The 13,440-nt window shown below is 37.0% G+C and overlaps 1 protein-coding gene and 1 non-coding gene across 2 annotated transcripts in view; one reads left to right on the top strand and one right to left on the bottom strand.

The window, feature by feature from the left end:
• Positions 1-1,623: 1,623 nt before the first annotated feature.
• Positions 1,624-1,718, bottom strand: LOC114356720 (U6 spliceosomal RNA). The gene has a single exon (XR_003656241.1). It is a non-coding gene; the product is annotated as a U6 spliceosomal RNA (small nuclear RNA).
• A 3,295-nt stretch (positions 1,719-5,013) lies between these two features.
• Kdm3 (Lysine demethylase 3) overlaps positions 5,014-13,440 on the top strand; it is a 146,952-nt gene continuing 138,525 nt past the window's right edge. The window contains exons 1-3 of the mRNA XM_028310029.1: positions 5,014-5,022; positions 5,120-5,269; positions 8,612-8,725. Coding sequence (XP_028165830.1) covers positions 5,014-5,022; positions 5,120-5,269; positions 8,612-8,725 — 273 coding nt within the window. The remainder of the gene's footprint in view (positions 5,023-5,119; positions 5,270-8,611; positions 8,726-13,440) is intronic.

Below are 13,440 nucleotides of genomic sequence, written 5' to 3'. Positions count from 1 at the left end.
TAGACTACAGAGATTTCGACAGTACGTCAAGTTAAGGGCACTCTCTGATTCAGCAGCAAAAATTTAGTCTGAAATGCAGTAACTATTTTACCTTGTTTACGATGTAGGTGGTACGATCGTTGCTGATGGTGATTATCAAATCACTCGATAAGTCGATAGTCGACCACACGTTACGCTTGCCTGCCTCACCTTATTGCTGATTGATCCAATTCCGAAGGCATGCACCAACTTGCACGAAGGCCGCGTATCAGCCCGACCTTTAACCAGTTTTACATAACGATTAGGTACTTTTGCTTAAATTAATCGGAATCATAAGATTTAAAAAAATCAATAGCAGAAGAAAGAGTGCAGACTATTGAATAACACTCGTAACATTGCAGCTCAGCTCTTGACAATATCCAATCTTTTTCCATTTTCTTACCACCACCATCTTACCCAGAACAATCGAGCATAGCTTTCTATTCTGCATTAACGGACGGACCATTGGGTTTGTGAATATTCCTAAACGTTCAATTGTTGAACGATAATCTACCAGTTAAATTCCCCTCTTGAATTGGGTAGTCCTTTCCGCTCGTGCTTGTTGTATACCAAGGTCATAGAGACAGTGTTTTGCAACGCACCGCGAGCGAAACGAAACGGCAGGTCCGCGCAAGCCGTCTGTCTCTGCGTTCATTGACCTACTGAACCCTCGCGGGACGATCGCGTGCTCGCGTCTGACGTCTCACTGGAAAATGCGCGCCAAAATTATTTTAGCGGGAAATCGAACAATGCAACGCATTCACTCGCAATCGCAAGTGACTAGTGTGGGTTAGGAGGGGTTAGGTATAAAAATACCTAACCTATTTCGGTAGCCAATAGCGATAAAATAGAACCCGATTAATTACATAATCTCCTATCATGGATAAATCCGAATAACGTTTATAGTGATAAGTATTGGGTTTCCAAGTGTTCCGATGGCGGTAATATACCTAAACTATCTAATCTATTCTAGTTGTCATACAGTAGTACATTTATAATATTAGTAAGAACCTCGAAATCAAAAAAACCTTGTAGCTTTTCACCTATTCGCATTTCTTGTAGTATAATTTTTGATCGCTAATTACAATTGTCTAAAAAATTCATAGTAGATTTACTTTCCTGCCTGTAGGCTTAATAAATAGGCTATTGATAAAATACATGCTACATCAAAATTTGCTACTGTTGTAAAAATCTGTACATAAGTTGTGTATCATCATCATATGACTGTTCAACGAACAAATAGACCTCCCCGATTTCTCCTTGGTTGCGCTTTTTTAACCGCGTTGTAAATTCTACAACCTAACTATTCGTTGGCCATTGATCATTCATTCGCACGCCTCCATCTTTCTGGCTCTGGCGGCTCACCCCACACTGCGCTTCATTGGTTTATAACTCCACTCNCTCCACTTGAAAACTCATCGACCCCATTCAACGGTTGAATGTTCTCCGGAAAATATCTTTTTCATTCCAAAGTTTATTCAACGTTGGAAAAAACATCATTATAAAAATTTCCATAACTTACCATAACGTGAATTTCTCATTCACTCTTAAAATAGCTTTCAGATTCTTCAGGTCTCGCATACACTTGTAAAACCTTAAGTTCCAAAAAATTTGGAACGCTTCACGATTTTGCGTGTCATCCTTGCGCTATGCTAATCTTCTTTGTATCGTTCCAATTTTATTATAATATGATGTACCTACTGCCGAAGCAAGTGCACTAAAAATAAAGAAAAACATTTTCATACTTACCTCGGACAAAAATTTTGATACCGCGATTCAGTTCTCCATACATTTGGGGTGCGCTCCCTACTAGCTCCTTAACAACGCCATCTATCGACACAGGGAGAATAAACTGTGTTAATCGTGAAGCTATTCATGAATGCGTTTGCCTGACTGAATGTCTCCAAATGCACAACAAGGCTAATGTTATTATTTTAAACTTCAGTTAAGAATTTCCGTATGAAATCCAGTTTATCTCCGATAGATTCTGTGCTGATAGTTGTAAAGCTGCAGCTATGATCTTAGCGTTTGGCCTAGTTTCGCAACCTTGACGTAGTACTGTTTCTAATAATAATGGCGGACTGGTTTCACGCGCACGCCAACCCAGAGTACTGAATTTAAAATAAATAAACAAACAATATTATTGCCTACTGAAGTATTCGGATTTTGAGCTAAAAATGATCTCAATCAATGGAAATTTGTACTCTACAAATATGTTTAAATGAATTGCTTGAACCCTAACAGGGTTAATAATAATAATTATTAGACGAGATTCAAAATTCTTCAAAGCCTAAATTTCTACAAGGCCTATGTTATTTTATAAAAGCTGAATCATTAATGTAAGTTTCTTTCTAAGCTTATTGTTGAGGGATAGAAATTGTCTAAGCATCAAATCTGGTAATGGATAATGTGCTTTCTATTTTGAAGAAAAAAAGTTATTGAGTTCTATACAACGAATTTTAACTATATTTCGATCTTAGTTGTGATAAGGACATGAGCAGAGAAACTTTCAGCTTTTTATAAAATATCGTGTAGGTCTGGCCCTCACGGCTTTTGATTGTAGAAATCTATATTTTTACACAGATTTACAGAAGATAAAGTCTCAAGGTATTTTAATTCTAAATTCTGATAAGGTGCCAATGAAAATATGCTTTGTTACACAATTATCGTAAGGCTATTCATGCGGTGCGAATCACGACGGTAATGCGAAGAAATTCTGAATCGTTTGGTTCTGCACACGTAACTCTTTCTTCTCACTGTCGCATAACATTGGTCAAGGTTTTACTTGGTTTTAAATGAACACGAATAATATTATAATATATTATTTTTGTGTTAATAAATGTTATTAAAACTAAACTTCCCAGTCACCACCCGTAACATGAAATAACTGTCTACACAACTGTCTATAAAGGAGTAGAAGTTACGGAGATGCGAATTTGTTAAATTACATTAATGCTCTTTTGTGGATTATCTTATTTTTGAATGAAAAAACTTTAGTAACTTATCTTTAATAAGTAAATAATATATAATCATAACTTTAGTAGTGCTATACTTGCGTGGTTACCGATCTATTTCACGTTTTTCCTGTTTCTAGTTGTGTTCTCGTATGCAGCAGACAACAGACGGCTACAAACAAAGCCGGTGCACTAGTCGTAGACATTTGTTCATCGTCTCTGTCTGACGATTGCTACTCGTAAACCTGAAATGCAATTTGGCATCGAATTAGTTCGGGTTGAGTGGGGTGGTCTGGCTCCGCTTTGCCATTCTGCGAACTTATCGCAGAATTCGACATTACAAATCCTATAATGCATGAGGTGTATTTGAAAAAATATCTTTCATAGTTAAACTCCCATACGTCATACACCATAAACGTATATTCCTAAATCTATGCTGAGTTTATCATACATGTGAAATAACGTAATTATTCTACGTATTGTATTTGTAAGTATTTACCTAGGAAGTTTCTGTTCATCATTATATTAATGTACGCTTCAAAGATTGTTTACAAAAAAACGCGTTAAACCTTCAACGCAATCCATAATGGGCTTCAGAAAAATGTGAGACACAATCACGCACAGTTGCGATGCGAGCCTCGATTACCTGCTAATGTGTTTGTGAACCATCTGTTTATGTAAATAACACATACATAAGTAATATTGCCCTAGCACGTATATCGCGGCCGCGATACTAAGGCAAGGTCGTATCGCGTTGCTCGTGACAGTAGGGCTTCGGGTGAAGTAGGGCAAACGGAGCGCGCACGCGAATTCGTCGTACCTATCATTCGGGTGGATGCCAGTATTTAATGAGACAAACCTTGCATAACTGTTCTCCTTAGATTTGTTTGAGTCTAGTATGTGGAACATTGTAAACCACATTATACAATTCCATTCATCCTCCCTCTATTACATCACACTCCAAAAATCTCATCACAATATTGAGATCGGAATCGGGGAGCCGGAATAGATTTTATCGTCGGAGATGCAAAATGATTATCAAAATATGGCATGGCACGCCATCGTGCCACCCTGGTGGTTGTTGGTAGAATAGTGCATTCGAGGTGACTGGTAGTGACTGTCTAGAATAGGTTTTTACTACCCTACCTAGTTAAATAATTTTTTCACAGTTTCTAATTTTTTGTTGTCATATCAATCAGCTCGAATTATCGAGAGAAGATTTGGCAGGCTCGTTCTCTCCATCAAGTTCAAGTTCAAGCTGAAACGTTTAGTTGCCTATACATTTTCCATTTAATAAAATTCTTGTACCGCTATTGTCTCTATGAGTATGAGTAAACTGAAGTCTTTACCACAAAATAGGATTTTTCTTTACTCATGTGTTGGCTATCAGACCAACAAGAGAAGTTCATTACATCATCTAGATTCTAGCTAGGTAATTCGGGGATACTTACAATATTAATCTAATTTGGAAATAATAAAAATGGCAGGTAGGCGAGGTAGCTTAAAACTAAAGTAGTTATTTTTTTGAAGTTCTTAACAAGATCTACGGGAGAAAATCCAAATGGCAACAACCATTACAAGTTACCTACAACAGAATAAGGATTGTTGCAGTGCACAGTGTCTGTTCCGCTCCGCATTGTAATAATAGACAAATAAGAAACTAGGTACTGTGCGTTACGATTTAATAAGTTAAAGATTCAATATGATGTTGTGCCACCTACCTATAGCAGAGTAGGCTACTACAGACAGTCTGTTGTTTGTGATTTCGTAGTACTCGTAAAATTGTGAATCAAAAAGTGTTACCCACTCTTTTCACATGTGAAAGTTGATTTGTTATTGTATCTATCTCTTTTTGGAATCGGTTATCTCTGTCATTGCTTTTTTATGGCTTGCCGCGCTGTGGGCGCGGCTTCTCCGATGCGTCCCTATGCAGTGGTTGATACCGGTATTGCCATCTAGTGGCAAAATATGGAACCAGTGAACGTCTGCTTTAAAAAGCACGCGAGTCACATGTCACTAAGGTTTACAATAATGGCCAGAGATGGCGCTAGTAATATTTTGTTTTTATGTATTTTGCTATCTAAAATATGTAAAGTAATAAATACTTAAATTTTTAGTATCTCAAAGTATTTCTCTTTTTGTTGCAGGTGTTAGTGGAATATGATGGTGTAGATTGGCAACGCCGTGAGTGGGTGGCTGTGTATTCTCGCCGAACGTTTCGTGTGTTTTTAGTGGAAAGAACTTTAGTTTGGGCTCCGAGAAATATTGAAGGAAAAGAAGTCAAATGGCCTGCATTGGTGAGTTGTTTTTTTATTTGTTGTGAATAGCATCCAAAACGATTCTTTATTCTGTGGTTGAGTACGCTATGATGTTAATGCCCGTTCAGAGATGGCGCTAGTAGTTCAAAATTTTACGAAGAAACGATTTCCTTAAATTATTTAAAAAATGCTGAATTATAAATAAATGAAATAATTATTTGATGTACTCATTAATATGCTGAAATTAATTGTTGAATTAAGTTAAATTTATCTTCACATATAAAGTTCGATTGGACGTTACTAGATGGCGTTACAAGTATTTTATCAACCAACATGCTTATAATTTTATTATAATTCTTACTTTCTCTAAGGCGGTTTTTTCAGGCGTTGGCTTGGGTAATTTTTATTTAAAAACTTAAGTTATCAGCCATTCAAAAATTGCTTTTAATTACTTTTTACTCTGAATTTATGATCAAGCTTTTGATCTGGTCAATTAATTAAACCTGACTTTTTAAACACACTATAGGTACAATTTTTCTTACATCTTAAATTAATTAGTTTTTGTAATCGTTTATTTGCTAGTATAGGTCCTACCTAGGTCTTACCTGTGAACTTAACTTTATTATACTCATAGATAGCTAATATTACTAATTAGTTCTTAGTATAATAAGTTAGCTATTTAACTTACATAATCTGCATTGACTTTACATTCATACTAGGGACTCTCGCTAGAGCGGTTTGAATCCCATGCGTGATGTTTTGGTTATAGGTATCTTGTTTAGTTTGAAAACTGCATCGCAAATAAGCTGACCCCATTAATTCAGTCACTTTTAAGTGCCGCCTCAAGCCCACTGGATTTTAACTTCTCCTTATAACTTTTTCATTAAAATTTTCAAAGTCACACCATTATTATATTTGGGTCAGATTCCATAATATGTATTAATGAATGGAATGTTTATTTGAATCCTTAATGAATGATTCAAATAAACTCAAGTTTCATAGTGTTGTTGACTGAACACACCATGGAGGATACATAACCATAGCGACCTTATTTGTGACCTCCATCGTGCATAATGCACGCCTCTCTTTGCATGCAGGTCACGTTTTGCCCTCTGTCGACGCATAACGATTTCCTCTTACGCGCTGACACGAAATCTTGGGATGACATTGTGCTTTGTCGCCTTCGAGTATCACGATTTTCGGATTGATTCTGAGAATTTCCCACGTTGAATAGCCAGTATCATTGCATTTTCATCATCATTATCTCAGCCATTGGACGTCCACTGCTGAACATAGGCCTCCCCCAACATCTCATGGACATCATAAAGGTACCAGGAAGACGCTGGACGCAGCTCAGGCCGTTACCAACCGGGCAACATGGAAAGCATTGGGGGAGGCCTATGTTCATTGCATTTTAATCTGTAGTTATTACATATTATGTAAAGTGGATGTCATTGAGGAACGAGTGTGGAGATAAATATCTTTTAATTGCGATTACATTATGCAGTCTTGTCAGTAACTCGACCTTAACAAGCTCACTTAACCTTTTTGTTGAATGAATGGACGACAAGCTGAGGTTTTCCATAATTACTGATAATACTTAAGGATTTATGCTGAGTTGCACCACCTAACTTTGAACGTAACTTTGACGATAACCGGTGTGTTTTGTATAGAGTTTGACAGATTTTTGACGTTTGTTAAAGTTAAAGTAAAATGGTGCAACCCAGCCTTAAAGAGTGAAATTTATAAAAGAAATTAAACTGAACATTAATCGTTACTTAAACTCTTCAAAGAATATTTGAAGTTGATTGATGGTCTAATTTCATCTGTAATAAATTTAAAACCTGTTATTAATAGGTCAAAAGTCGAAAACTTGATTAAAAAGTCAAATTTTAATGTATTATTATTATTATAATTTAATTAGATTCGTCTACTTATACATATGTATAAAACAATGAATATTTATTAGAACATTGATTAGGTAATATGCAAATAGGTTAATTCAAACACATGTAATAAGATTATGTTATTAAATAATAATAAACCTAATTTACATGTATAAAAATAAATTTTAAACGCTATACATATTTTATACGAATAAAATGTAGAGTCCAGAACCGATGAACTGATTTTGTCGATCGTTGTAATTAATGTGTGTAATTACCGACAGAGTGATTAATGGTCACTAAACAAGTGTGAATTGGTACGAAAAAAAAAGGAAAATTGCGGGCTTGTATTGTAGTGTGTAAGCTGCAATTACATTTTTGGCTACATTTTATTTAACTGTTAAAATTTGTGCCAAGTCAATTGATCAAACGATTTCCAAGTAAAACGATGTTACCAAGAACCATTTTACTAAATTAGTGCTATCGATTTGACTATTTAAGTGATCGGCTCAATCAAATCAAACTCATCGTCCACTGCTAGACAGTCTGGGAATTTGCCTCAAAACAACTTCGATTTTACTTACTCATCCAAATTGAGCATTGTATCGGAAATAGAACATTTAGGTAATGAACGTGAAAGAGTTGTTTTCTTTTGTAAATTATGTTTGAATATTGGCTGTGATATTAATTATTGTAGATTGACTTAACAGTCTCTATAAACGAATAAAACCAATATTTTCATGTTAGAACAGAGATTTTGCTTATAAGAAGTTTAATCTTCTCAGCACTTGCCAAATGTTTGTCTCGAAGCGCTGGTAGAGCCAAAAAATTAATGAGACAAGTACTTAAAAAGTTTTTTAACGGCAAAATATGATGATTTGCAAACATTAGTATTATTTATTAGATAAGTCCAAACAAATTAAGAAATTTTTGATTTTGAATCTGTCTAATAGTTACTGAGTTTCTTGTGCTGCTTCTTCTCAGCCCATTTATTGTCGCTAAGCAGCGGTAGGATTAAAGTAATACTGGGACGTGTAGAGAGCTTTTTAAAAGCGTTCTTGCAAAAATAAATGACTTTTTTATCTACTATAGTGTTTCGTTTCAGCCAAATGACGTCCACTGCTGGACAAAGGTCTCCCCCAAGGATTTCCACAACGACTGGTCCTGCGCTGCCCTCATGCAGGTTCTTCCCGCGACCTTCACCAGATCGTCGGTCTACCTAGTGGGAGGCCTGCCCACGCTACGTCTTCCGGCCCGTGGTGGCCACTCGAAAACTTTTCTGCCCCAACGACCATCATCTCTATGAGCTAAGTGCACCGCCCAACTGCCACTTGATTTTAGAAATACTATTGTGTAAAGCCTGGTCCGTGAGCACGTAGAATTTTGTCCAATGACCCCAAGCTACCCATCCTTATCGCTCGCGCGTAATTATATTGCTGTCGCGACTGTGCGAGGGGCGCCCGCAGTTTCATGCCTTATTTCTTTCTATTGACAGACGTTCACACCCCTGGCTGCGGACCTGACGCTGCAGGCCGATGCTCAACCAGTAGAGTTTCTTCATGATCAGCAACTCGACTTCCTGGACTACGCGAACCTTCAACCCTATCAGGTAAGTAAATCGTTGAATATTTGACCTTTCCACTGACGTGTAGTCACCGCTGACACCACTGCAGGGACTCCAAGATACCACCTCTGTAACATTATGGATGCAATAAAGAATTGAGTATTGAGAATTGAGTAAAATAATAACGTGATTTCATTCGACAGCAATCATTACACAGTATAAAACAAAGTCGCTTTCTGCTGTCTGTTCCTATGTATGTGCTTAATGCTTAAAACTACGGATTTTGAAGCGGTTTTGTTTAATAAAGGAATTGAAGAGGAAGGTTTTTAAGTATAATTTGTGTCTATGCGAAGCAGGGGCGGGTCGCTAGTTGAATATAAAACCCTGCAACGGCTGCAACTACAAAATGGTTATAATTTTTTGTTTCAGTTGTCACTAAATTTTTCAATTTAATGATACAAGATACTCGTACCCTACATCATATCTAAAAATTTATTAACACAGTCACAGTGAAAATATATTAAATAAATATCATTATGAAATGAACGTAACATACGCGCATATAATTATCAAACAATAACACACCACCCGTATGCTTTGAAAACATGTGCAATGTGCATATCGTAAAATGCAAATAGAATAGACCTGTTCCATTATCCGTATCTATTAGGGCTCATTGTAAATGCGTTATGCAAGGAACAATGATGAGACTGCAGTGGAAACGCCGCGTCATTACGTCTGATTCATTCCGAACACGTAGCAGTAAATCCAGCATTTATAAAATGATATTAAATTCTCAGTCTTGTTCTTTTACTGTTTACGATCTGAACAGGTTTGTTGTTTACGGTATAGTTGCGCAATTAAAACTTTGCTAATGTTTTGGAACGCTGTTCCCAGTATTGCTCGAAACAAAAGTGTTATTAACTTTTTGATTCGCATTTCAAGTCTCGTTTTTTTAGTGAAATTAAGTAATAAAAAAATACGTGGAGAAGATTTAGATGTATGTTTTCTAATGGTAAATTGGTAGACACTATTCTTATTATAGTCTGAATTTGAACAAGAAAACTCAGAGCATCACTCATTTTTTTGTTATTTTATGTCAACTTAGCAAATAAATGGATGTGGGCAAGAAGACTGCATACCTTGTATTAGTTTTTTGCAAGATAAACGAGCTAATGCGGGCTCTCAGTGCGGTTGATATATTGCTCGAGTAAGTTTCATTTGTACTCCGTTATTCGTAACTTATATTTATCTACCATCTCGCTTATTCCAGCCTCAAGCATTACAGCGCTGATGTTTATGCGGCCGACAAATCTGTTTGTTTTAGTAAAAGCAGCATCAAATTCTGACACATAAATTGTCTCTTATAATTTATTTTCAGTTACAATAACAAGGCCCTTTTTAAATCTTTTCTTACACGGTAAATGCTTTATTTTATTTGAAATGCTCCAAAATTTTCCTTAAAACAAACGAAAGCGTATAGATAAGGAAAAGGAAAATTAATAAAACATTCAAGAAAGAAAAACAGGCGTGCTAATTTGAAAGCGAATTTGATATGCCGTCCCTTGTGTTTGCTTTAATCTCCGGAGTGGGATTATCGTGCGATGCAGATTGCAGATGGCGGATGGTGGACAGTAAAAAGCGGAACGCATAAGCGACCCAATTCCAAGTGAGACGATAGGAGTGTTTATCCAAAGTTGCGCGCCCGGGCGAAGTGGGGAGATCAAGGACGGTGTCTGCCAAACATGGGGAGGGTTTCCCCGGGTGACGGGTGGCGGGCGGTGGCCGGGCCCGGGAGGTGATCTGGCGCGGGGAGTGGTATGTTTTGATGCTCGCCGCCCGCTTTATTGATTTTCCTCGGCGTTCCGCCCGCACCACCCCCTTTATTATATACATATCCCGAGCCAGGTGGCGGCTGGTGGTAGTGTCGTGCTATTTTCGGTTAGCCCGGCCACCTCGTGGAAACATGATTGATTGGTAGCTACCCCGCGCGAAAGCCACTTTTATTGTCGTTTTTGCAATTTCCTTGCCCCGAGAAGTTTTATACCGTTCATTATTTTCCAATTAAACTTTAAGCTCATTGGAAATTTGATATCGTTTTATTAGTCTTAGATAGGTATGACATTTAATAATGAATTATAATTTTCATGGAAATAATGTAGGTCCCTAATGAAAATTCTTAGATCGTGTCCACTAATACTTTGATTAATTGAGCCAATTTAGATATTATATTTTTTGCATAATATTCTTTAAATGTTTTTCTTCTACTCAATGGTAGGAAAAGTAATTTATTTTCGCTTTGGCGACATTATGTGATCGTATAATGGCGGCTTAGAAACTGTTTCTTTACTTGAAAGCTTGTTACATGTTTCAAAGAAAGCGGTTATTCGATGGTTAATAAAGTTTTGTGCCATTGTTATTAGTGGGGTACAAGTATTTTCTTTTAAGACTCGCTCTTTATATCTGTCTTTACGGAGTGAAAATGTTTTGACCGGCTTAACGGGATGCTTTGTACTCGTATTACGGCTCTAACATTCTTTATATGGATAGTTAAGTGAGTGTGTTGCGATAACGTTCTAACTTTCGTGTAACAGTAATCCGTGGTATAATAAGAAATATCTAGAGTAAGTTATTAATATTGTGTAAATGTAGAGTTTGTTACATTACATTCTAATGAGCTCATTATTATTAGATAGAGAGGTTATCTTGAACCTCGTTATTGAAAAGAATCCAACAAGTAAGGTTTCGAAGAACTTAGCAGTATACAAACACATAAACCTAGTTGTTAGGCTTCCCTTTATAATTAAAAACTCAATTAAGCAAGCCGAGTAATAGAAGTTCGGGTGGTTTCTTAACTCGCTCGTGGCTTGCATGCACGCAGTCCGACTCCGGAGCCAGTTGCCGCAAAATTTAAACGAGTAAAGTTTGTTTCAGTTAGCTTACTCCACTGTCCATCCCCACCCACCCCCACCCCGTGGCATTGATACCGTGTGTTAGACACAAGTCAAAGTTACTTTGTACGTGCTCTCCCGAAGCGGGGGTGGCCGTCTTTTGAATAGTAATTTATCAGGCAATTTCGTAAGGTCGTGGAAAGATTACACTTTGGTATTAACAAACTTGCTCGTACTTCAGCTTCGTTTGAGGCGTCAACTAACAAAGATGTGCGCTGAAAAATCTGTTGCGTCGTGGAAAATTTGGATTAGTAATTTGAGGCTTCCGGCGACTGGGACCGCAATTAACTAGGACCGCGGTCCCAGTCGCCGGATCCATAAAAAAAATTTTTCTTCCGGCGACTGGGACCACTCATAGATAACTTAAAAGAAAATATTATTCAATCCAAAATCGGTACAGTACTAAAATCCATGAGTGGTCCCAGTCGCCGGAAGAAAATTATTAAATTTTTACGCATCCGGCGACTGGGACCGCGGTCCCAGTTAATTGCGGTCCCAGTTGACGGAATCCTCGTAATTTGAGTAATTTCACTTTACCTAGTTCTTCTTCTTTTCCTAGTTCTTGTGAATGCTGATTTGCATAACTTAGCAGCTGTAATCACTATACTAAACCAGACAGCAGTACCTACTAGTATAAATATTCGGGAAGTACGAGTATAATGTAGGAAGATAAAGATAACTTACATGTCACACTCAAGCTTTTTAGTTTGCTTTGTTACGCCACATTTCTTTTCAGACTCAATATTCATGAGCGCTGAACTGGAAATCGTGTTTCATGTAAAATTTTGCTCCCTTGAAATTCCAAGGTAAATATTCACGAGAAAGAACAAGTTCAACCTTGGATAACAACTTCAGATATTAGACGGGGTTACATCTTGAAATGTTGAAAAATATAAGGGTTATTCTGTTTTCTTGGAAGATGATATTAGGAAAAAATAATAAGCCCTCGGATACAGTTAATACAATTTTGCGCAGTTATTATAGTCGGAGTGGCTCGGTATTTTGGGACTATATTGTCAGTAAATGGAATCTACAATGGGAGTCATGTGCGTGTACCGACAGCCTTTGTGTCTGCCGCCCGTAGGGCTTATCGTGCCGGTGATATTTCACGTGGACAAACATTTATATAGGTATAATTTATGTATGCATATAATAGCCTATTAGTATCCCCGAATCGTTGATTACACAATAAATAGTAAATGTATTTAATTGTTCAAAGACTATCTATTTGTACTATACTACAGCTACTGATGTGACATGTTCTGACATTTTCATCATTATTTATAGATTTTAGAGGGTTCATTGTGCGTTTGTCTATATACAGTGAAACTTGGTTAAGTGGGACCTGGATAAGTGAGAAACCTCCATAATTGGAACTCATGCTGAGGTCCCAACACTTTGGCACTGAATTACCTCTGTTAGTGGGACAAGGTAAGCCTCTATATCTGGGATTTGTTCTTTCGATTTATCATCATAGTTACCTCTATAACTGAGACAGCGGGTAAATTTTATGCATGCATAAACCTCTGTAACTGAGATAACATTGTTTGTTTACTCATTCTTATTCTACCCACAAATTCCACACGTAATTCCAAGTACGTAAGTTCAAATTTTGAGCTTCAATTACCTTCAGTTTTAGTTTCGCTTTAGGTACTATCATACAGATGTTTATTTGAAAAATGCCAAAACGAAAGCTACAACCGTTATCATTACGTGAAAAACTGCATTTAATATCCGTTTATGAAAGTGGGAAGACACTTCTCTGCATGGCTAATGAACGGTTTACAGAAAGAGATTCCTTACGGTATT

The sequence above is a fragment of the Ostrinia furnacalis genome, unplaced genomic scaffold, assembly GCF_004193835.3.
Source record: "Ostrinia furnacalis isolate ACB-3 unplaced genomic scaffold, ASM419383v2 OfSCF2870, whole genome shotgun sequence".
Lineage (NCBI taxonomy): Eukaryota > Metazoa > Arthropoda > Insecta > Lepidoptera > Crambidae > Ostrinia > Ostrinia furnacalis.
The sequence above is the reverse complement of the archived record's forward strand: the minus strand, read 5'-3'. Positions and strand labels throughout refer to the sequence as shown.